This window comes from Argiope bruennichi, chromosome 2 (assembly GCF_947563725.1).
Source record: "Argiope bruennichi chromosome 2, qqArgBrue1.1, whole genome shotgun sequence".
Taxonomy (NCBI): domain Eukaryota; kingdom Metazoa; phylum Arthropoda; class Arachnida; order Araneae; family Araneidae; genus Argiope; species Argiope bruennichi.
The window spans coordinates 37,007,128-37,030,747 of record NC_079152.1 but is presented as its reverse complement, the minus strand read 5'-3'; the positions used below and the strand labels follow the sequence as shown (position 1 = coordinate 37,030,747).

At 29.0% G+C, this 23,620-nt stretch overlaps 2 protein-coding genes across 5 annotated transcripts in view; both read left to right on the top strand.

The window, feature by feature from the left end:
* The window catches only part of LOC129991522 (mitogen-activated protein kinase kinase kinase kinase 5-like), a 37,434-nt gene extending 33,382 nt beyond the window's left edge, over positions 1-4,052 (top strand). For both annotated transcript variants that reach the window (XM_056098238.1, XM_056098239.1), the window contains one exon: positions 640-4,052. In XM_056098238.1, coding sequence (XP_055954213.1) covers positions 640-727 — 88 coding nt within the window. In that variant the 3' untranslated portion in view covers positions 728-4,052. The remainder of the gene's footprint in view (positions 1-639) is intronic.
* A 2,660-nt stretch (positions 4,053-6,712) lies between these two features.
* Positions 6,713-23,620, top strand: part of LOC129960814 (cyclin-dependent kinase-like 4) — a 47,803-nt gene continuing 30,895 nt past the window's right edge. For all 3 annotated transcript variants that reach the window (XM_056074489.1, XM_056074484.1, XM_056074477.1), the window contains exon 1: positions 6,713-6,914. The gene's annotated coding sequence lies outside the window, so the exon portion shown is untranslated. The remainder of the gene's footprint in view (positions 6,915-23,620) is intronic.

Below are 23,620 nucleotides of genomic sequence, written 5' to 3'. Positions count from 1 at the left end.
AGTTGCATTATGCAAAAGATTAAATATCATTTTTGAATTACACTTGCTAATTTCTACACACACACACACACACACATATATATATATATATATATATATATATATATATATATATATATATATATATTTCTGCAACTAATGGGGGGGGGTATATTGTTTTTAAATATGTTTATTTTTACATCAAGCTGTGTTATTAAAGCATCCTACCATAATCAGAAATTTATTACTGTAAAAATTTGCTTCTCCAAAAAAATATGTAACATTTTTTTTTTAATTGTTTGTTTAAATTAATTTTTTCAAAAGTATAAAGTATGAAAAAAAAAACTGAATTGTTGAAATTTTCTAATTGTGTAATTAATATGTTATAATTTTAATCTTTATTATTATTTTTTTTCTGTTTTTAACAAATACGTAATACACTAGTTTTGAAAGCAAATTTTGGATTTAAATAAAATTAAACTTTGATTGGATTTATAATTATTTGTCTATCATCAAATTATAACCAGTTATGGATTATGGAATTTTTTAAATTTTAGTTATAGAATATTACTACTGGAAGCATTTTCAAATACAACTTAAGTTTTAAAGTTGTTTGAATTTATTTTATAAATATGTTTGCTGAGTTTTGTATTTTTTTAGGATTGTTGTTTTAGAAAGCAGGCCAACCAATGAACCAAAAAGTCCTTCAAACTTGTACATATTAGCTGGTCATGAAAACAGCTATTAATGCTGATGGCAATCATGTGTTCAGTATTGTAAGACTGTGTCAAATTCATCCATTTCAAAAGCATGATGCTGTTCTAAGCATTGCAAATCTTGATGTTATAAAACTACATGAGTTTAAACACATTGCACATCATACAGTCATGTACACAGTGTAGAAAATACTTTGTAGAAATGAATGTACAGTATTTTTATTGTGGAATAGGAAAGAATGTGTATAGTGTGAATCTTGTAAATTATTTTTATGATCCTTGTATACATGTGTTCCTGTAATTTTATTTATAGATTTTATTGTTGATTGTTAGAAAGATGTTCTTATAAAAAGAGTGTTTGATGGTTGAAATCTTTTTGAATTAGTTTGGTTGCATATTTACATTTCTTTCATTTTTTTTTTTTATACTGTGTTTCTTAAAAGATGCGAGTAAAACATTTCTTTTGCTTATCTTTCTATAATCGCCAACTTATAAACAACCAAATATAGTTAGAGTATATTTCTTTCCTTTCAGCATTAATTTCAAAACATTTGGTGTTGCTCATTATTTATTGCCAAACGAATCCAAGTAAAAAGAAAAAAAAAAATCATGAAAATAATTTCTGCATATTTTCATAATTAATTTTGGTATCTCAACAGAATAATCAACAAAATAAAATTATTGAGATTTCATCTTTCACTTCGATTTTATCTTTTAAAAAGGATAAAAAGCATTTTTTTTTAAATAATGATAAAATAACATGTTTTTTAAACATTTTGCAAGATAATCATATTTCATACTTAGGTGTTAATGTAATTTATTTCAATATTATAAAGAAAAAGAAAATGATTAGAAATTGATTTGCATAATGTCGTTAACTTTCTTTTATAGAGCTTCTTAGTTATGCAGTTCAGTTTCATGAGCAACATATTAAAATGGCATCTAAGTAGTGATTTAAATAGTCCGTCATTGATGACTTAATAACTGATGTTAAGTTTAAAAAAAATCATATTTTCTTGGTGCAATTTTATTATTTTATAATTGCAGTTTATTTTTTGTTATTAGTAGGAGTGTTTCTGTGTGATATATTGACTGATAAAGTATTTATAATCTCTTTCACCCTTTTGACAAAAATAGTTCTATTTCCATGAAAAAAAATTCAATGTAATATTGCTTTAAAACAACAAAATTGTTATCCCACAAATATTATCCCCTAAAATGTCCTTGTACATTTTTTTTTTCTTTTTTTTAATATTTAGATTTTTTACCATTCAGATTTCTTTGCAAAAGAAACTTAATATATTTCTATCTTCAAAGTATAAATTTTAAAAAAAAGTTATTTGTTTAAAAAATTTTTTTAATTAATAATATATTTTTATATTTCTAAAAAGAAAAACTATTTTGAAAAAATTGAAGAAAGACATAAAAAAAATGAAGCTGCAATCTTGAATGAAGGTTAAAATTATAAAATGTTCATTTTTTAATAATATATGTATGTATTTTAAGTCTCGTAATGATTTAATGAATTGAAAATTTTCAATATTTGTTTTAAAAGGCTTTCTTTCTATTATTTCCAATTATTTTTCTTGAATTATTGTTGATTGTCTTTCATCAGTTATTGCATACAAAGTATTTTTATCATTGATAAATATTTTATTTCCCCTAAGTCTATATATTCCAAATCTCATATTCATAAAATTTTGATTATGCAGAGAGTTTTTTGGAAAAAATTTATATCAACCAAAAATTCTCTATGAATGGCTTTATGGGGGGGGGGGGGTTCACCAGTAATTTTTATTAAATCCTATAACTATTTTAATATTTAATAAAAATAACACTTGTATGTAATATATATACACAAATGTAATTGTTTTAAATTTTATTTTAAAATACTTACAATATTGCAGGTTTTTTTGGGGTGTTTTTTTAAGACACTGTTAAATTATTGTGGTTTAAAATTTATTTTTATTTATGACACAATACTTTCCATCTTTTGATACTTAAAAGTTGGGGTGAATTTATTGTTTAAAAGTTATAATAACAATACATTTTAGAAGTTATATTTGGGTTTGTTGTTGTTGTTTTTTTCACTTTAATAAAAAAAAAATATTTTTGATTAGTTTTGTTATTAATAATTTATTAGAAATTTAATTTTTTGAATTACAAAGAATATTGCTCTTTATTTTATTGGAAATTTTATTTATTAATTTCTGATTAAGGTTTTCTATATTAATTGTTTATTGTGTATATTTCCATTTAAAAAATAAAAGTAATATGCCTTTCTTTATTTGGAAAATTTTTTCTTTTTCTTTTAAGTTGGGATGAAGTTGGATTTGCTTTTAAGTTAGGTGGTTGGATGTTATAGATTTTCATTACCTTTTACAAATTTTGTAGAATTTGCAGAATATTTTATCTAATATGCAGTGCCTGAACATAGAGCCAAACTTGTAAATCTGTGTGTTCCATTTTCCCAAAAATAAAATATTCTTACAGTTAGTAATTTTTCTCTATTCTGTCGATTATAATATATAGACAAATAGTTTTTATATGTATTTTTTCTAAGGTAATCACTTATTATTGAATATAAATGTAAATTTTCTTTAAAAAACCATTTTAGAAAGTTTGGACAAAATTATAGTGTTGCCTAATGTACATTATTGTAATGTAACTTACTGAATGATTTTGTATGGTATGTGGATCTATCTCTCATGACTTTTACATTTCATGTAAATTTTAATTGCAGATAATTTATATGTTTTTAGAGTCACAATAAAATTTTAAATGATAATTATCACTAGAAGAACATTTAAGACTGTCTAACAACTTCAGCTGTGCATTAATATGTAAAGCAACTAAGTCAGAACTATATTGATTGAAGCCATCCTACTCCACTATTTTTTTACTGATGAAAGTTTCCTAGCGTTTCTAATAAAAGGTTGCGCATTTAAAATTTGCTTTTAGAACATGAAAAGCAATAAAGTATTGAAAAAGTTGTAGTATTTGCTGCTTCATTTGTGAATAAGCATGAAACAGTTTGCAACAGTTAAGCCAAAAAAATTTGCCATCAAATATATGCATGGTAAATGGTTAGGTAAATCTACAGAATTTTGAAATTAGTTGGTAAAACTGTGTTCATAAAAATCGATAAAAATAGTCAACAGTATTTTCTTTCTTTGTTTTCCTTTTTTGTTAACATCAATTTAGTATTATAGTACAACAGGTAAGTTGTACATTATCTTTCAAAAAAGTTTCTAAGTATTTATTTTCATTTTTGACAACTATTTTACAAAATGCTTTTGTTTTGTGCCAACATTTTTATTGTAATTTTTATAAATCTTCCCTTGTGGTATATTTCTTTAGTAAGTACTCTCATCTGTACCATGAATATCCACAAATGAATATTTTAAGAAAATAAAGACTATTTATCATTTATAATGTGAGCATTTGACTCTCCTTTATTTAAATCTTCTATTTTTCATGCACTATAAGTTATTAACAGTTCGATTTTTTTTTTAATTTCTAACATTTTAAATTGATGAATGATTTTAATTGCTAGTTACTCTTATAGTAAAGAGTAATGGTATCATTATAAGATTGCTTTGTAAATAAATATTATCGCCAACTTACTATAAAAAATAGCAAGACTGAAAAGTATGGCATTTAAGGAACATTTTTAATAAATTAAGTTTCAACTTATAGCTTTTATCATCATTCTCTAAAATACTGAATTCTTGCAAAAGAAAAGTGTAATACAATTCAAAATGAAATGAGAATATTGTGCACACTATTAATTTTATTACTCAAAAACATTTTTAAAAATTTATCATCTAAATTTGACTATTATTTTTAATACAAGATTTGAATGCTACATCTTAAAAATATGCTGGTTAGTTGCGAATAAATAAAATAAATGGACGTTTTTAAAAAAATTGGAAATATAACATAATAAAGTAAATTGTACTAGCATTATATTAATTCCTTCAAGACTTGATAGTAAGCCAAGTAGGCTGACTTTGGGTTTATCTAATATATTCATTGTTTTACATAAATATGATATTGAATGTATAAAATATATTTCGAATGTATTAAATACCTGGCTAAAGGTATCTGAAGATAATTGCTTATACTAAGAGAAAATATATATCTTCCTTTTTTTTAGATCACATTTTTTGTTTGAAATTTTATCTCGTTGTCGATGGATTTCCTTTCAGTTTTTATATGAATATATCACTGAGTTGAATTATGGTTGTTAGTTAAGCCACTCCCTTAAAATTCTCTATTTTAAGTTTACTTATCCTTGCAATATGTCTTAATGGTGCAAAAATATACAGGTTTCATCATTGCCTCATTTTTCTGTTTTCTTTTATTCAAGAGAAAGTACTGTAATCTTCAAAAATAAATCGACCTTCAAACTTTAACGAATCACCGTGTTTAATATATCTCTATATCAGGAAACACATTTTGAATTAATGAAGATTAGGGCTGTGTAAATGGACTAAAGGAGCTAGATGAGCAAGATTTGGTTATGCTCTTTATCATTCAGTATATATCGAAAATATGATTAAAGATCGAAAGATAAAGATTAAAGAGATAAAAGATTAAAGATATGAGAAAAGAGATTAAAATATGATTTTTAATAAAACTGTTTGTCTCTCCGTGTATTTGTGAACTCGAAATTGAATCGCCATGAATAAAATTTTCGTTTTAAAATTGTAAATTAATATCAGATTGGTCAATGGCAAGTAGTTCTGTTCATATTGCTAATTTGTCTTAACTTTGAGGTGAGAAGGAAAAAGTAAAATATACCATATTATGAAAGTATGCAAAAAAAGTTAACGGGAGAATGTGCGCCCCCCATGCACTTTTTTTTTTTTTTTCCTTTATCTTTTCTTGACTCTCTCTCTCTCACCATATATATATATATAATTGATAACTCCTGAATATGCAGACGTTTGTCTCCTTTGTAAATCATCCCTATTTATTTTAACAAATGCTGCTTTGAAGGCTGGTGATGTGCCCTGCAGTCTTCTTGCTGGGGTTTCTTTTCCTAAACCTTCGGGTGGGTGAGTTTTTTTTGTTTTTTTTTTGTTTTTTTGGTATTGATTTAAATGTTTATTTCTACTCACTTAGAAAATTCCATGATGATCGGATTCTTCTCATAGTTTGTTAACACTCTTTCTTCATCTAAGATTTCATAATCCATTAGGCAAATGTTGTTACTTTTTGAGATGAAAAATGAAGTGCATAGTTAAATTTATTTGAAATTAATTATTTTCTTACTTGAAATGGGTTGAGGAAAGGCTTTAATTTTTAATATACGTTGTAAAAGTTCCAACGTTGTCTAAATAGGTAAGCAGAAAATGTGAAAAGAAGACTTGTGAAAGTATTTTAAACTTATATTTTAGAAAGGAATTTAATGAAACAGCGTCTTGGATTCGACTGCTGTTAGAACACCTGCATCAAATTTTATTGAAAATTTCCGTAAATAACGGATAAAATTGAAATATCTAAGAAAATGAATTTTTTTAGACGTTAGATTTTGATGATGTTTGATATTATTTCTCACAAATTCGTTTCAGTAATTAAGCATAAATAAGGAAGCATGTATTCGAATAATTAAGGAATAATCATTTTTAGAACGCGAATGAATTTATTACATAAAAAGTTTTCCGTATTCAGTGACAGTTTCCAAAATTCTTAATTTAATGTATTATTTCTTCAGTAGAGCTTTCAACATGTAGAATGCACTTTTGAATATTCAATAACTAAAAGTTAAAAACATGACTATAGTTGAAAACATCCGCATTACATAAGGATTCATTTTCAAAAAAAGAAGAAAAGATAAACTAAACAAAATGGAGCATATGGAAAACATATGCTAGAAATTGATTGAACATCGCTCGGTCATCGATAGCCACATTGTCCTGTACCTGCTGAAAAGCTCTCACATTGGCGTAAGGTTGTCATGGTGATAGGCAAAACACTCGGCGACGGGATTAGTATGATGTGATTGGCTTTGCTCAGAGAATCGTTTGCGTTGATAAACAAAAGAAGTTCCAATTTGAGTTCTGTGGAAGGTTAATCTTCTGATGTTTTGAACAGTTTTGAAATCGAATAAGATGATGTAGATGGAGAATGTTTACATCGTGTAGAATGAAAGAGTCGATATTTGACTAATTGTACTTATGCAGCGCAAAGACTTTTTCGGAATTCGTTCAAGTAAGGATCTTTATATTTTAAATTTTATTCAAAACTTCAAATAAATAAGCATAATATTATTTTTATTGCCAGTTAATTTTTAATATTATAATTTTTATTTTGTTTTGTTAAGAAATAGTTTTTACGGAACAATAATGAAAATAATCTTTTTTGCGTTTGAAAACATCTGGCATTATAATGTCTTTAATGAATAATATTGAAGTTATAGGATTTTTTTTATATTATTGATGCAAGTTTAACTGACTACGAATTTAATAATTACTTTCACTTTACTGTGTAAAAAGCTGAAGCTTTAATAAACTTAAATATTAAATTTATATTCATAATTTTGAAAATAGGAATTAATTAATGTTTGCTACATGTATGTTGAATTAATATTTTCTTTTCTTCTGTGATCTGCAATAACTAATTTTACATCAATATAATTATTAAAATTTATCAGTAAAATTTGTAAATCATTTTTGCTCATTTAAAGTCACACTTGAATATTCAAAAATGACTGAAGTTTGAAGAGCCCAATCACGATTCTGTTTCTATTAAATATCTTATGCAATGACATGTCCAGTAACAAAAACTGCTATTAGAGAGCACATTGTCATCTTTTATTCTTAGTACACTAATAATTAATTAAAATAACAATATTTAAATAGGGCAAATGAGAATTGTATATAATTATTCAAAAAACTGATTTTGAATCATATATTGGTACTTATTTCATTAGCTGTGTGGCCGGGATAGCCTGGTTGGTAGGGCATTGGATTCGCATCTCTTGGGTTGCGAGTTCGAACCCCGCCGGCCGAAGATTCCCCGCGTGCTTGGTGGCTGACGCGCGTTAAATCTGTCGTGGTCACAAAGTCCTCCATGTCGAGAGTAATACCACTGGGGGTACTGGATCAGGGGTGATCGTTCTCTGATTCAGGTCTAAATTACGATCTGTGGTTGAGTGAATGAAGTCCGCCCGTAAAATAGGGTTGTGACGCGTGTGTAGCTAAGTTGTTCTCTCTTGGCCCTTGTGCCATTAGAAACAACAGCAATTGACTGTGTCGGATTGGCGATAATTCGTTGTCGTCAATGATTGAATGATGATGATTGCGCGACTCCATTTGGCCCTTTTTTGGATCTTTTAACGTTTATAATGAACAATGCATTTCAGAGGAGAATTTCTTAAAAATCCATACCTTTGTATCCTTAATAGTTGGAAAAAAAACACATGCCGTTGTTTGATACAACTTATTTATCATCATTATACGCGTATATACAAAAATCATCCTCTCATTATCGATAGTTTCTCTTATATTATCTAAATTACAGATTAGTTATTTCTCGTTATTATACTTATATTATATAGAACCTATGATACTTTCAAGATTTACATATGTGTAAGCAATGCATGAAATCCTGATAAGACCAGTTCCGAAACCAAGAAGAAAAATTCCAATGTCATCGCCTTGAAGGTCATATTGCATAGACATTGTAACATACCGTCTTGAATAATGTAAAGTCTTCATTGTAATGCCCAAAGGAATTGACAGGAAACTAAAGAATATGGTAACTACAAAAAGTATCAATATTTTATCATTATCCTCTTCATAGAATACTGGCATATAGCGGTACACCAGCTAATATTTACCTTCAGTAAAACTTCACTACAGGTATAAGTCGCATTTTTCACAAAATCTTTTGCGATGTTCAACAGTTATTTCACAACTTTGAAGGAGATGGTAATTTAATCATATTTGATAAAATTCTTATCACGATGTTGAGATTTTGTTTTGTTTGTTTGAATGAGGGGCATTAAGGGATTTTTAGCTACAAAGGCTGTCATCCCAGCGTTCAACAATATCTCCAATTAATAAATGTCAAAAAATTTCAAATGTTGAAGGAAAATATGGAGAGGCAGTTTATCTGCAAATACTTTGCACATGAGTTGTTTAAAATTACAGGTTGAAAGAGAGTTGAGGCCCACCTTCGACCAGAGGCAACGTCTGATGCTTGAGTATTTTCGGCAGTGAAGTAAGATATGATCCAAATTATTCAAAGAGTGGCATGTTTCGCAATTTGGTTGATTCGACAGGTTAAAACGATGTTGAGATTATTAACATAGACATTTGTTTCAAATGAGAAATTAAAATTTATCGATGTGATTGCAAATCATCTGCTTTTACCACATCTGTTATTTTCCTGAAGTAATATATTACATCACCGGCGAATTAGAAATGATTAAATTATTTCGTACTGTTACTTATAAACTATTTTGAAAGTGAATAATGTCTAATTTTTATGAAAATAAAGGATTGCACGTTTAACTAGTTTTTGTTTGAAAGATATAACGGTCTTTTGTTTATAAAAAATTGAAGCTGCGTTTAAAAATACTTTACGGTAGTTTTTTTTTTTTTTTTTTTGCATCTTATTCTTAAGTTTGGACAAGGTTTTATTTTTTGTTTGTCCTCTTATTTCTACTCTGCTTAGTTCAATTTGTCCGAGGTAAGATTGTTCCTTTATATTTTGTGGATTTTTTCTTCAATCCGTCAACTTTAGTGATGAGTCCTTTCAACCGAATTCTGAATCTTTCGCCTTCAACACGATGCCTTAAATTACTGACATTTATTTTTTGCATGAAAAACCTGCCAAGGACCTTGTGCTAAGATTTAGATTTAGAAAATTTCAATCTTGCTCTTATTGAACAGGACAAAATTTTTTTGGATAAATTTTTTTCTGATCTAAACATTAATTGGAATCGCATTATTTCTGATCAACATTTTTTGCAACTTCCAAGAGAAAATTTCAGTATTATTATTTCAAAATACCCTTTTTCAAAACAAATCTCTCCCACACTCAGCTATTAATGGCAGTTTTCAGGAAACGCTACAAAAGGACTTCAAACAATGTTTCATAATCGCAACTGATGCATCGAAATCGCAAAACTTAACTTCAATCGCCGGCATTTCGGATCTGTCTCAATTTGCTTTCCGAACCCACAACATCAATTCAATTTTTACAGCTGAAGCTCTTGCAATTTACCAGGCTCTGGACTATCTTTCCGTTCCTGAGAAACATTTACTTCTTCTTACAGATAATCTTTCAGTTCTTACAGCACTTCAAAAATTTTCATGTAAATCCCCATCTATTATTCATAAAATTGTGGAAAAATCTCAGATTAACCAACATATTACTTTTCCATGGATCTCAGGGCATTCAACAATATTATGGAATGAAAAAGCGGATTTGATCGCAAAATCAGTAACAGAAATCAGCCCATGCAATGAATGGATCGCATCGGAAGACATCACCTCACGCATCAAACAAATCTCAAAAAGAAAAACAACAGACAGCTATAGACAGAGCAAATATTATGAAATTCTTGGAGAAATTCCAGACATAAAAAATATTGCTAAATGGACAAATAGAAGAGAAGACATCATTTGCGCTAGAATTTCTACCAAAACACTCATTGCACCTGGCCTTCTACATCGTTTTAACCTGTCGAATCAACCAAATTGCGAAACATGCCAATCTTTGAATAATTTGGATCATATCTTACTGCACTGCCGAAAATACTCAAGCATCAGACGTTGCCTCTGGTCGAAGTTGGGCCTCAACTCTCTTTCAACCTGTAATTTCAAACAACTCACGAACAAAGCATTTGCAGATAAACTGTCTCTCCATATTTTCCTTCAACACTTGAAATTTTTCGACATTTATAAATTGGAGATATTGTTGAACGCTGGGATGACAGCCTTTGTAGCTAAAAATCCCCAAATCCCCCTTATTCAAACAAACAAAAAAACAAAAACTAAGGCGAAGAAAAGGCTATATTAAATATTCAATTAAATACGTTTAATTAGGATATTTATGAATGTCTTTTGATATTTTCAATGCATTAAATGTTATTATATATAAAGTAATTAAAATATTCGCAAATGTAATCGTGAAAAAAAATAATAGGAAAGCTATTTGCTTTGCTTAAAAGTATTTGGCCTTATAGTGTGAAAGAAAAAAATTCATTTTGAAGAATATGTAGCAATGCATTTTTAACTGAAAATTTTTTAAGGAATTATTTATTTATTCCTTAAAAATTTAACTTATTTAGAAATAAGAAACATATAAACTTATAAATAAGAACTTAAAAAATTAGAAACGTATTATAAGTTTCGACGATCAGCTGTTAGCTGTTAATGGGAAAACCAAAGAACTATTTCTGCAGCCAAAAGTACTTGAAATATTTTGCTGATCATTATTTTATATGACATTTGTTTACACCTAGAAACGTCATCAGTGGTCTCCAGCTCTTTACCATTATATTTTCTAAAAAAATCTCAAGAACCCTATTTCATTGCACTTTCTCTCTAGTGGAAATCCTTGACAGAATTTCCCAGTCACAATCCCTAAATAATTTGTTTGATATACCGGTTTCGTCAATTTTTATTTCATATGAAAGCCTCATGATTCCTAGATACCGCATTAAGTGCCATATGCCCCTTTCGCTAAAATTTTCGAAAGATATTGCTAATGAAACTTAGAGTCCCGAACCTCATCGTCTCTGCCGATTTCGTCAATTTTAGTAGCCATTTAATTTCACCATTTTGAAAGAATAGCTAATAAATCAGAATTGTCTATCATTATAATGCAATTATAATTTAAAATCATATTTTTTTCATTTTAGTAAGATATTTTATTCAAAATCGGTCGACATCATTAGAGGATGACAGCCTTTGCTGCTTAAAATCTCAACTTATCTACTTCAATAATAATAATTGATTGACATTACTGTATTAATATTACTGATATAATTGCCGAAGCTAGTTACTATTAATAATATCAATTTTGTCTAGTCAACCAACTTTGATGAACTACATTTTATCATCACAACTTATCGCATGCCTTATCCCGTAATAAAAATAGAATTACAATAACATAAGTAAAAGTAACAAAAGAATTGTTTTGAATTTGCCAAGTTTGGCGCCCATTTAGTTTGCTGGGATTTATGATTGTAAAAATGTCTATCAAATAATTTTTGTGACATGGTTTTAATGGCCTACTCAGAAAAATATATTTATATTGCAAATTGAAATAAGTATATGATTCGTATTTTAAACATGAATTATATACCTATCATATTTATTATAATATGCATTTTCCTAATTTTCTCTCCATATCTATTCATCCAGTTATATTACAGTAAAGAGCAGCAGTGTTTCATAGTGGGAGTAGTTTACAAAATTTCAGCCATTATTTTATTCTAAAATAAAACCTTAATTTAAATAATATAAAATTTAAACGATTTTACTAAAATATTGCTTTAAAATGAAATGTGCTCAATTTTTTTTAAGCCAAATCTTCATTTTTTGATCATATCATCAATAATGGAAATCTGGAAGTAGTCTTTCTTGTACACTTTCTAATAAAGGTGTTAATTTTGAAAAAAGAAAAAAAAAAAAAAAAAGAAAGAAAACATTAGCTATTTGAGTAATTTTATGTATGCCATTGGCGAACAATGGTTATGAAAGAATCTGTAATAATGTACAGTATTTGGCTATTTCTTTTTGCAATTAATCGCTGGGATATGACTAAGTCATAAATGCCAGGAAATCAAATATATATTTTTAACATTTTTGTCCTGTTCGACTGAAACCAAAATGTGGCACAGAGCTACAATTATAGTCACAAGCACACATCCAAATTTTGTTTGTTTAAGTAATTGCTTTTCTGAGTTATCTCATTTACATACATGGAAAAGTACAGACCAAGAGACAATCAAACTCTTGACGGATTTGGTTCCAAATTTAATAACAGATGTACACTTAAGATGTTAAATCTGTATGTGAAATTTTATCCATTTAGCATTTGTCGTTTGGCAGTTACCGTGTTACCTTGTATTCGAATATCTGGATAAACAGACTCCATCGGAATGGATTTCATCAAAAAATTAATAGAAATCTAAAAAGTTGATGTAAAGCAGATATATCAAATTTCATCCCTTTAGTTCTAAGTATTAGTGAGTTGTTGTGTCTGCAGACAAACAGAGGCCTGGTTGGTAGAGCGTTGGATTCGCGTCCCTTAGGTTGCGAGTTCAAATCCCGCCGGCCGAAGACTGACTCTCCATGTGTGTGGTGGCTGACGCACGTATAAATCTGTCGTCGTCACAAAGTTCTCCATGTATGTCGAGAGTAGTACCACTGGGTGTATATAATCAGGGGTGATCGTTCTCTGATTCAGGTCTAAATTACGATCTGTGGATGAGTGAATGAAATGCATGAATGAAGTCCGCCCCGTTAAAAGGGTTGTGAGATGTGTGTAGCTAAGTCGTTCTCTTGGCCCTAGGTGGCGCTACTATAAAAACAAGAGACGCTCCCCCGCCGGCTTAAAATCACTGTCTTCGTAACATCGGGCTCGTCCATGGCAAGTGCCATAAGAAACCACACGGACAGACAAAATCCAACAAATTTGTTTTTCTAACTCGGAATGATCTGAAACGCAGAAATTCATCAAAATGTCGAGTTCGAAACTTTTGACAATAACATTTCCTCTTGGTGTACGAAAAAGTAAAAGAACTAGAAGGAAATGTTAGTAAGAATATCAAAAAAAGATTTGAATTTCATTTCAACGAGAAAATAAATTGTTGTAAAATACTCTTAAAATATTTTTTAAAATTAAAATTTTACAAATTTGTTATCATTGACATTTTATTTAATTTTAAGATTATATCAGCAATATTTGTCGAAATGAACAGGAAGGATGTAGGCGACCATTAATAACGTATCTTGAGAACGGGAATATTCAAATGAAGAAAACATTTTGAAATAACTATATTGGTGGAGGATGGGGATTTGTCCCGAGTTTTTCACACCAAAAATGTACTGCAAAATCAATCTTTTATTAATTTTTTTCCTCCAAAATAGAATGTGATAGTATGCAGATAATAATGTACCTAGAGGTCATAGCTTTCATATGAAATAAAATTTTCAAATATAGGGGTAATGACTGTGGCTAGGGAACTCTGCCGCGGTTTTCTATAGAAAATATACCATAAAGTAGTGTTTTTATTTATGTATTTATTTATTTATTTCGAAAATGGAAGGTTGCTATTGATAAAATACTTAGTTGTAAGAACATATATGAAACAAAAGTCGACGAAATTAGTTGGTGCTGGGTGACTGATTCTTTAGTGTTTCTTATTATTTTAAATTATTTCATTTTTCGAAAAAGATAAATTATGACGATGTTTCAATCATTTAGTTCACTAAAATCCATATATTATTAATTTATCGCTTATGGCCTCCACCTAATTCATTCAGATTATTAGTTGCAAAATATTTCAAAGATATCTTTTATCCATAGGCTGGTCTTAATTTCTGTCTGAGTTAAATATTTTTAAACTTGAATTTTGACAGATATTTAACTCGAATTATTTTAGGAACATTACATTATTCTATTTATTGTGCTATGGGCTTTTTTAATTTTTAATTATGTCACCAAATATTTGAATTTTAATTTTCAAATGAGAATAGATTAAATTTCAATTACTTATAACACTTTGTAATGTCAGAAATTACTTTCGGTATTTAATTTTTCGTCTTATACTTAGTACCTAGGAGAGAAAGCTTCACCGTATTTTTTTTATTTTTTTTTCCAAACCGTGTTAATTCTGAGAAAATATTTAGATACTAATCGTATACTGATTACATATTTTTAAATCTTACCTACATATAAACTGGTCAAGTAAATAAAAAAAAAATCATGAATGCACTTAGTTTTACATATTCGAAACAATCTGCTGTATTATGGTATTCATTTTACAGTTATCTATCATTATTTATATTTTTGACTTTTTCAGTTTTACCATGGTAAAATAGGTCCGAAACGGCGCTATTTAACATTGTCGGCATGGGAGCAGATAGAAAAAGGCGCTAATAGTTAGTTATAAAAAATTGCTTTTTCTTGTGAAATCACGTTTTTTCAGGAAAGGCACCTACATAGATAAATTTAAACAGCAAAATCTTATCTAAATATAAAATTTTATCCAAATCCTTAGAGCCGTTTCCGAGATACACGAAATAAATTTATTTTTATACAAGAATTGCATGTTTAAAGTTATAAGATATGATATCCGATAGAATGCAGTTTAGATATAAACGACCGTTATTGAAGATAAATAAATTAGTGTTCTTACCGACTATAAGAGATAAACGGATACTGTAAGGAATGAGGATGAAGTGGTAGAACTCAAAAATTTGATAGGTTTTAATCTTAATGTGGGAGAACGCATATAACTTTTAAAATCATTGAACCTTTTTGATTTTAAGACAATCCAGTGAAGGTTACAAATATGATTCGATAGATAACAGAAGAAACAAGATCGTTAACATCTTCCCATCAAACTTAATATGTTTCTAATGCATGAGTTCATGCATCTAATGCAGAAATATATAATCTCTACTTATCTCTATTGATAATAACCAGCAGGAGTAGTCTCCTCCAAAATTTTCTCGCATACTCTCTGATAAATTTGCCATACCACTGAAAGAACGCCTTGCATGGTATTGGCATACAATAATTAAAATAAAAATTAACTTATGGTGTAAATGTAGCATTTTTCAGAATCTATCGTGTCATCCTTGACGAATTATTTGGCGATTAATTCCAGGCATGATGTTAATAGTATGCAAAAATCGAATTTGTTCTTAGACACGTTTTTCTCAACTGACTGAAACAAAAATTGGACACAAGATTGCACTTATAACCACAAAATCCCATGCCAAATTTGATATATTCAAGTTATTGTATTAGTGAATTATCATGCTCAGATGTTTCTGAAAGTACAGGTCGACAGGCAGTCAACCTACTGTTCGATTTTACTGAAAACTTGACAGGTATCTACACTATAGATGTTAAATTTGTGCATCTAATCTTATCTATCTAACTCTCTTCATTTTGTAATTATCGTGTTATATTTGAACAGCCGGACTTCCACTGAATAGATTTTATTCAAAATTTGACAGAAATCTGCAAATTTGGTGACGTCGAAAATCAACACCTAGGCCTTATGTATTTAGATGGTTTTGACGGTACTCTGAAACTAAAAATCTGAGCACTGATGACGTTAACAACTTTGATCAATGGCGATTTGAGTTATCTTTGTCACAGACAGAGAGACAGAATGACTGACATTTTCCAAAAATGGGTTTTTCGAACTCAGTGAGGTCTGAAACGTTGAGATTCGTCAGTTGGACGCCGTGCCGTCGTTGGAAGTATAGTAACCGTCATTTTTTGACGGTTACTATACTTCCTATATACTATGTATACAAGAAAGTAAAAGGAAACTGAAACTTTTGTTTAATGCTTTAGCATCGAAAGTGTAAATCCTAAGAAATTTTGAGTCAAATCTGTCAACGTATTGACATTTACTCAGTCGTTCTTTTGCAAACATATAAAGAGAATAATTGAAGAATATAATGGTTTCAATAAATTAAATTTGGTGTGTAATCTTATGGCTCTAATTGTAGTTCTGTTTCAAATTTTTTATTTTAATCGGTTGAAAAAGATGTGCAAAATACATATTCGGATATTTTAGTACTTGTGTATTAACAACTTGCCAGAAATTTATCATCATTAAAAAATCCCAAAGGTCACTCTCCAATAGACGTTTTCGTAACTATCATTCGACAGTGTAATGGAGTTAATGCACAAGTACGTGTTTTCTTTACTAGGAAACACAGACGGCCATTGCGCTGATTTTCGAATGCATTAATAGTTGGATTTTCTTGCGGTGACAGATGTCGATGCGTTGTCTGGAAACAGCCGATATTTAAACAGGGAAAACCAATCACGCGCCAAGAAATTCGAAATATTAGTGACGTCGAATATCAACACCTAGGTCTTATGTATTTAGATGGTTTTGAAAGTACTTTGAAACTACAAATCTGAGTACTCATGGCGTTAACAACTTTGATCAATTACCAAAACTATATGCGAGGGGAAAGGGTTTATTCTTTTATTAGAAAGAATATAAGTTTCGGAGAGGCCATACCTGTTGGTCTAGATGATTTTTTTTTAATATCTAAACTATTTGTAAGCAATCCATTATTCTACTTATTTCTACATGACAACACAGAGATATATTAAATTAATTGATAAATGTCATGAATTTGTACAATTTTGAACGTAAATTTTGATTCATAAAAGGACTTCTCAGATATAAGAAATCACTGATTACAATCTATATTGGCAAAAGTATTGTAATATATTCCAGCACACAATAAATTCATTTAAATTTTCTTTGACTTTATCTATAATTGTTCAAAAAGTGACAAAAAATTGTTATGAGTCCCAAGTATGAAAGTTTGAGGTTCTTCAAAGTTAAATGTGATCGACAAAAAATAAGCAAGAAAAAAAAAATTCAATCAACAGTGATTCAGAAATGCCAACTGCCTTTTCTAACAGCAGTATATCTTTTTACCTCCAAAATCAATAAAAGTGAATGAAGAAATCCTAGAAAAGAGAGTAATCAAATAAAATTCTACCAACGTACTAGCATGCTTAATAATTCATTCATGATCAAACTACAAAGGACGAAAAAAAAGCCGACAATTCATTTCGGAGTGTTTAATAATTAAAGAAGGTCTCTACGGTTTGACAGATATCCATATATTCAATTGCAAATAAAAATTGTCCCATTGTGATACATTCTGCAAGCAAAAAAAAAAAAAAAAAAAAAAAGAAAGAAAGAAAGAAAAATGGAGGATATCCAAAATTTACTTTCAAAATGGAAATAGCTTTAAATATTTATCGTTCTTTTAGAAATAGAAACTTTATTTTTATCGACTTGTCTTTCTGTTATTCTCGATATTTCTAATAACTCAGTTGTAATTAATCTCGTCTTATTTTTAGAGATTGCTCTGGCAACAGAATCAACGGGATTCATCTCCTAGAAACTTTCTCACATATTCTCTAATAAAGGAGTTATTTTCCCATTCTCACCTTTAGACGCTTTATTTGTATTTGTAACAAAATTTGACACAGAACTGCAAATTCAGTGACAAAATCATGTACCAAATTTCTTTCTCTTTTTTTTAAAGTCATTGCATTTTTTGAGTTATTACGCTTACGTGGATGAGAATGCACAAACCAACAAACTGTCAAGTCTTTGACTAATTTTATGCAAAATTCGAGAAAAATTTATAATTTATATGCTAAAATTATACATTGAACTTCATTTATCTATATCGTTTATAATAAATGAGTTATTGCATGTGCATGCATACGAAAGCAGAGACGGCCAATCCTTTGATGGATTTGGTTCAAAAGTTGATACATATCTACACATCAGATGCTATGTACCAAACTATACATCAAGATTTTTAAGTTTTGTAGGTATCGAGTTTACTTAGAAAGACAGACGGACAGGTTCCTTTGAATGAATTTTGTTCATAATTTGATAGAAATATACAAATTTCGTGCAAATAAAACAGCAAATTTCATTCGTCTGGCTCAAAGCTTTTTCGAATTATCGTGTTCATAGACAACCATAATTATAAAAAAAAAAAAAAAAAAAAAAATGTATTTTTCAGATCTAAGAAGGCTTGAAGCGTGGTAATTTGTCGAAATTTCGATACCGAATTCGTTGATGATTTTTTTCGATTTTGAATCCCATATGTGTAACGGATGCTTATGATTACCTTAAAAGAAGACTTTTAAGCACCGATAGACACTATATCCGTGTTATTATAATAGCTTTACACCTGCTATGTTTATTGTGTACATGAACTTGCCTAATGGAGTCGAGTCCCACGACATCACAGGGCCATTGAAAACTTAAGCATCTAACTAGACGTTGTTTTTTGTGGTAAAGTTGCTTCACTCTCTGATTCTTCATGTAAACTATGTAGATAATTAGAAGAATCTCCTTTTCTCTACTTTCAACATTGGAAGGAAAACACACAAAATTATATATATATGTAAAATACTTTGATTGAAGTAGAATGCAGGCTCGAAGCAGTGAAGAGACAGTATTTTTAATTTCGTTTTATTCTATTTCGAGTGGCAGGTATGATTATATACAAGAAAACGCAGCGTCGCACAAAGCACAAGTAAGAAGAGCAAAAAAAGGGACGAACAGATGATGACTTGCCTTATATAACAAAGGATTTCCGGCCACGCGCCGAGGGAATGACCTTTGACACCTGTTCAAGGGTACCGAAGTATCTCTCTCATTTGAAACGTAGTTCTTGATGGTGCATTATTTTTACAAAGGGATTAATTAAACCGAAAGTGGAATTGGATCACGAAATAAAAGAATATTTTAGAATGAAGTTAGGAAGGGCTAAATTAAGGTAAAGTTTTGGAAATGAATTTGGATTAAATAAAGAGTTTAAAATTTCATTACATATATATATATATATATATATATATATATATATATATATATATATATATATATATATATATATATATATATATATATATATATATATATATATATATTTGTGTGTGTGTATGGTTATGCAGTTTTTTTCTGAAGTTTGATAAATTTTTAAAAATATTTTTGAATAATTCATGACAATAGATTTTATTGCTGCAATGAAATGCTGATATTATTCATTCTTAATTATATTATTCCAAAATGTTTTTAAAAATTTAGCAAACTTCAGAAAAAAACTGCATAACCAATAAACTTCCCTCATTAAGAAGACTTTTTTTTAAATTTTAGAATAGCGTAAAAAATTAAGTTTTTGTACCACTATTTTAAAAAATTATCGCGGAAAAAAACAAAAATTTCGCTTGATTTTTAATGGTTTAAAATTTTATTTAATATTTTTAAAAAATTCACTCAGAAGTGCTCATTTTGAGATGCACATTTCCATCTTCTAAAGTATATCTCCGAGCGTTATTTGGTAGTTTTAGGTCAAACGAGCTATCCCATCGAACGTCAACATATTCATATTCTCTTTTATTGTCTAAAAATACGAATTCGAAATTTTGACGAATCTCTTTGTCTTAGATCACCCTGAGCTCTAAAAATATATTTTTGGAAAAGGTCTCTCTATCTATGCATGACAAATACAACTCAAAACCGCTTTGAGCTAGACAAATGATTTTTGGCATATGGTCTTAATATCAAATTTGTAGATTTCTATCAAAATTTGAGCAATTCTCGTATAGGGGAAGTCCGTCTGTCCGAATATACGTTAATATGACAACTAAACTAAGAGAAATTGACAGATAGGATTCGGTACACAAATTTAACATCTGTCGAGTTGATACCTGTCAAATTTTGAATCAAATTCAAAAATAAAGAATTGATTGTCTGTCGGTCTGTACTTTCAAAAACATTTAAATGCGATAATTCGAAAACGCAATGACTTTAATATAGTAAATTTGGTATGAGATTTTGAGACTACAATTGCGGCTTTGTGTCAAATTTTGGTTGCAATCATTTAGTAAAAATGCGTTTAAAATATAAATTCGATTTTTGAATGCTATTAACTGAATGTCAGGGATTAATTGCCCCCAAAAAGAAACTCTCCAAGGATGGCATGGCAGATTCAGGGAAAATGTTAAATGCACATCAAAAGTTAATATTTCGTAACTATTATATGTCAATGCCATGCAGGCCTTCTCTGGCATGACAGGTTTATTAGAGTATTTAAGAAAATATTGGGGAAACTTTTCTCGCTGGTTATTAATAGCGATAGCCGCGTTTTGGTGACCTGCTGATGAGAATAATGTCTGAGGTTTCAGTTGAACTGCTGTGCATAATTTGATATTCATGATGTCCTTATTTTTAAATTTCGAACTGTCACAGATATTTAAGATGTGTTACTACAGTAGCCTTGCACTTTTTCTATTTATTGTGCGCATGTACGTCATAATTGCGTTAAATCACATGATGTAATATCCCCATCATCTAGATCCAAATATACATTATCAGAGCTAACTTAACTTTTTTTTTATCCCTTAAGCAAGACATGCATGATGGATAATGCATATTTTGTAAATAAAATGGTGCCGTATATTTTACATCTAATAATAAGAGTGCAAGAGGGATTTCTTCTAAGCATTCGATCTGAGTTTAAATTATCTGCGAAGTTATACCGCAAAGCTGCTCATATCTCACTTCGTGGTCACAATGCCATCGCAAGCAATTCAAACAATCAATGCTAATAAACAGCTGAGTCAATAGAGTTGCCGCAGCGGCCGGCCACTGTGCAAGTATGAACATGGAACTCAGCCCGCAGTAATAAGTAACCTCAAGAAATTCATTGTTGCGTCATCTTGCATAGCTTTTCTATTAGCCTCTCTAATATATTTTGATTTAATTTTATGATTTTTTTCAAATTTAGAAATTATATTAGAAATATCAACAAAATAGCATTATGAAACTCAAATGGTAAAATAAATAATGATTTTTTTACCTAATAATATTTTAAGCTGTGATAGCTTTTACCTAATATTTTTTTTTTAAGTGTGCTGATTATAAGCTGAATGAAACAATTTATACAATCAAGATAAACGAAGACAAGACAGATGAATCGAAACTAAATCATTATCATGTTACTATTATCTGAACTCAAATTGAGGCTTGAATTTCGTGTTTTAAATAAAAACTGACTTTCTTAGTATTGCTCAGAATTATTGAAGAATCTTAGAGAAGCAAGTGAAGCCATTTTTTTATTCAATATTTTCCACGTCTACTGATTTAAGTTCACCCTCCATAGTTCTAAAAATTGCATTCATATGTGATTTGCATAGATATCTTTTAAATATTGTGTCAGTTTCTGGTACCCATTTTTTTCGTGACAAAACTTTTCGCAGGAGAGGATGAGATTTATTACATAACAAATTTCAAAACGTTTGAAATTTATTTTTCCTGACCATGGAATTTCCATAAAGCCTGGAGTCCCTTGAAACCACAATAGTTATGGGGCTAAACTTTTTAAATATGCATGTGTATATGTTGTGTCCATTTATTGCGAAGGTATGTGCGTCCGTGAGATAGAATTTATCTTTTACTTTTGACCTTCAGTGATGTGCATGAGTTCGGAACGTTTCCTTTGGTCATGAAAGTCACGAATATTTTACCAAATTAATAGCACATGTATCATATTTGTCATTGCTAATATGATGGTTTTTAAGGATTATAATTCGTTAGCATTATATCACTTAAAAATGTACCTAATTCATTCAAGTAAATTGCATTATTTTGGCAAAAACATTTGTTGTTTTAAAGTGTGTTCCAGATTAGTAATCAAAAGTTTTACATTCGATTCTTAATATCCCCTGAAATTTATGTGGGATTTTTAAATTTTGGAAGTGAATCGTACTTTTCTTGGATAATGTGGTGATTAAGCACTTTCAGATATCGCCTAATTATGTTATTATAAGTCAAAACTTTCGGCAATAGACAGATAGTTGAATTCTTTAAAGTTAATCGTGAATAATGATGCAAAATATTTAATAAAACAAATTTTTGTCAGTGAACTAACAGAAAGAACTTTTATTTTAATCAATTCTTAGTTTTTAGTTCAAAATTAATTTTTATAAATATTATGAAATCTTGAAATCAGATTTTTTTCCCTCAAAATTAATAATCACATGACTTTACTAGGATGGAATTAATTCAATCGATTTGCTGACAGTTAAAGAAATTTCTATATTTTCATTGGAAACATACAAATTTGCAAAGTTTCAGAAATCTGGTATGTTATGAAGAGAATGAAAAATTGTTTTTAAAATTCTGACTTTCAAAATATGAAATAAACCAAGTTAAATCAAAGTGTTGATAAATCAAATAAAACCTTATTAGCTATATTTCTAAATTTTAGTTAGCTTATCGTTTCGTTTTTCTCATTAACATTCCCGTTTTATTTTAGACTAGCTGCCTTTGGCGACCACCAGGTTCGCCAGTATTTATGCTAGCTAAAATGTTCAATTAATATATCATGTCACTTGTTCTCATAATAGGTTTTTCAGCAAAATATTTTTCAGCTTCAAATTTTGATAGTCATATCATTCACTTATACTATTACTTAGACCTTAAGCCGTTCTGTTCATTGTACTATGCATTTCTCTCTAATTTTCAATTAGCATCCATAAAATTCGGTTTTAAATTAAAATAGAAATGATGAAACTGCAATTAATATAAAAAAATTTTTTAGTGAATCCACGCATGCCTTTTTGTTAAAACAAAATATGAGAACTGAAAGCAGAGTCGTTCCGTATTGAAATCTTATGTGCACTACAGAATAATTTTCTTAATTTATAATATCTCAAAGAATTATTCAATAAAACTTTCACGGATTTAATGAAAAATTCAGTTTTTAGTTTTATTTTTAAAAGGATATAAATGATGTCAATAATAAAAAAAAAATTTTCGGTTTATAAATATATTTAAAAAAATTATGGAGTTTAAATTTTAGACAGTATTTTGATCCTAAGAAATCATTCTGCAAAATATTCTAGACACTTGAACTTTTAAATAAATAAATAAACGTTTCTATTTTCTGCATTCAAATCTGACCTATTTATTAAGTTTTGAATATTACATTTTTAGAACAATCAACATTTTTATAATCTAGGACAATCACTCTTGAGAAACCCTGGGAAATTAGTGGCTTCTTTGAAGAAGCCCCTTGCGTAGCTGAAATAATCTGAAATCACCCGTTTCTATAGAATCATGATATTTAAATTTTCATAAATCGGTCAGCTTT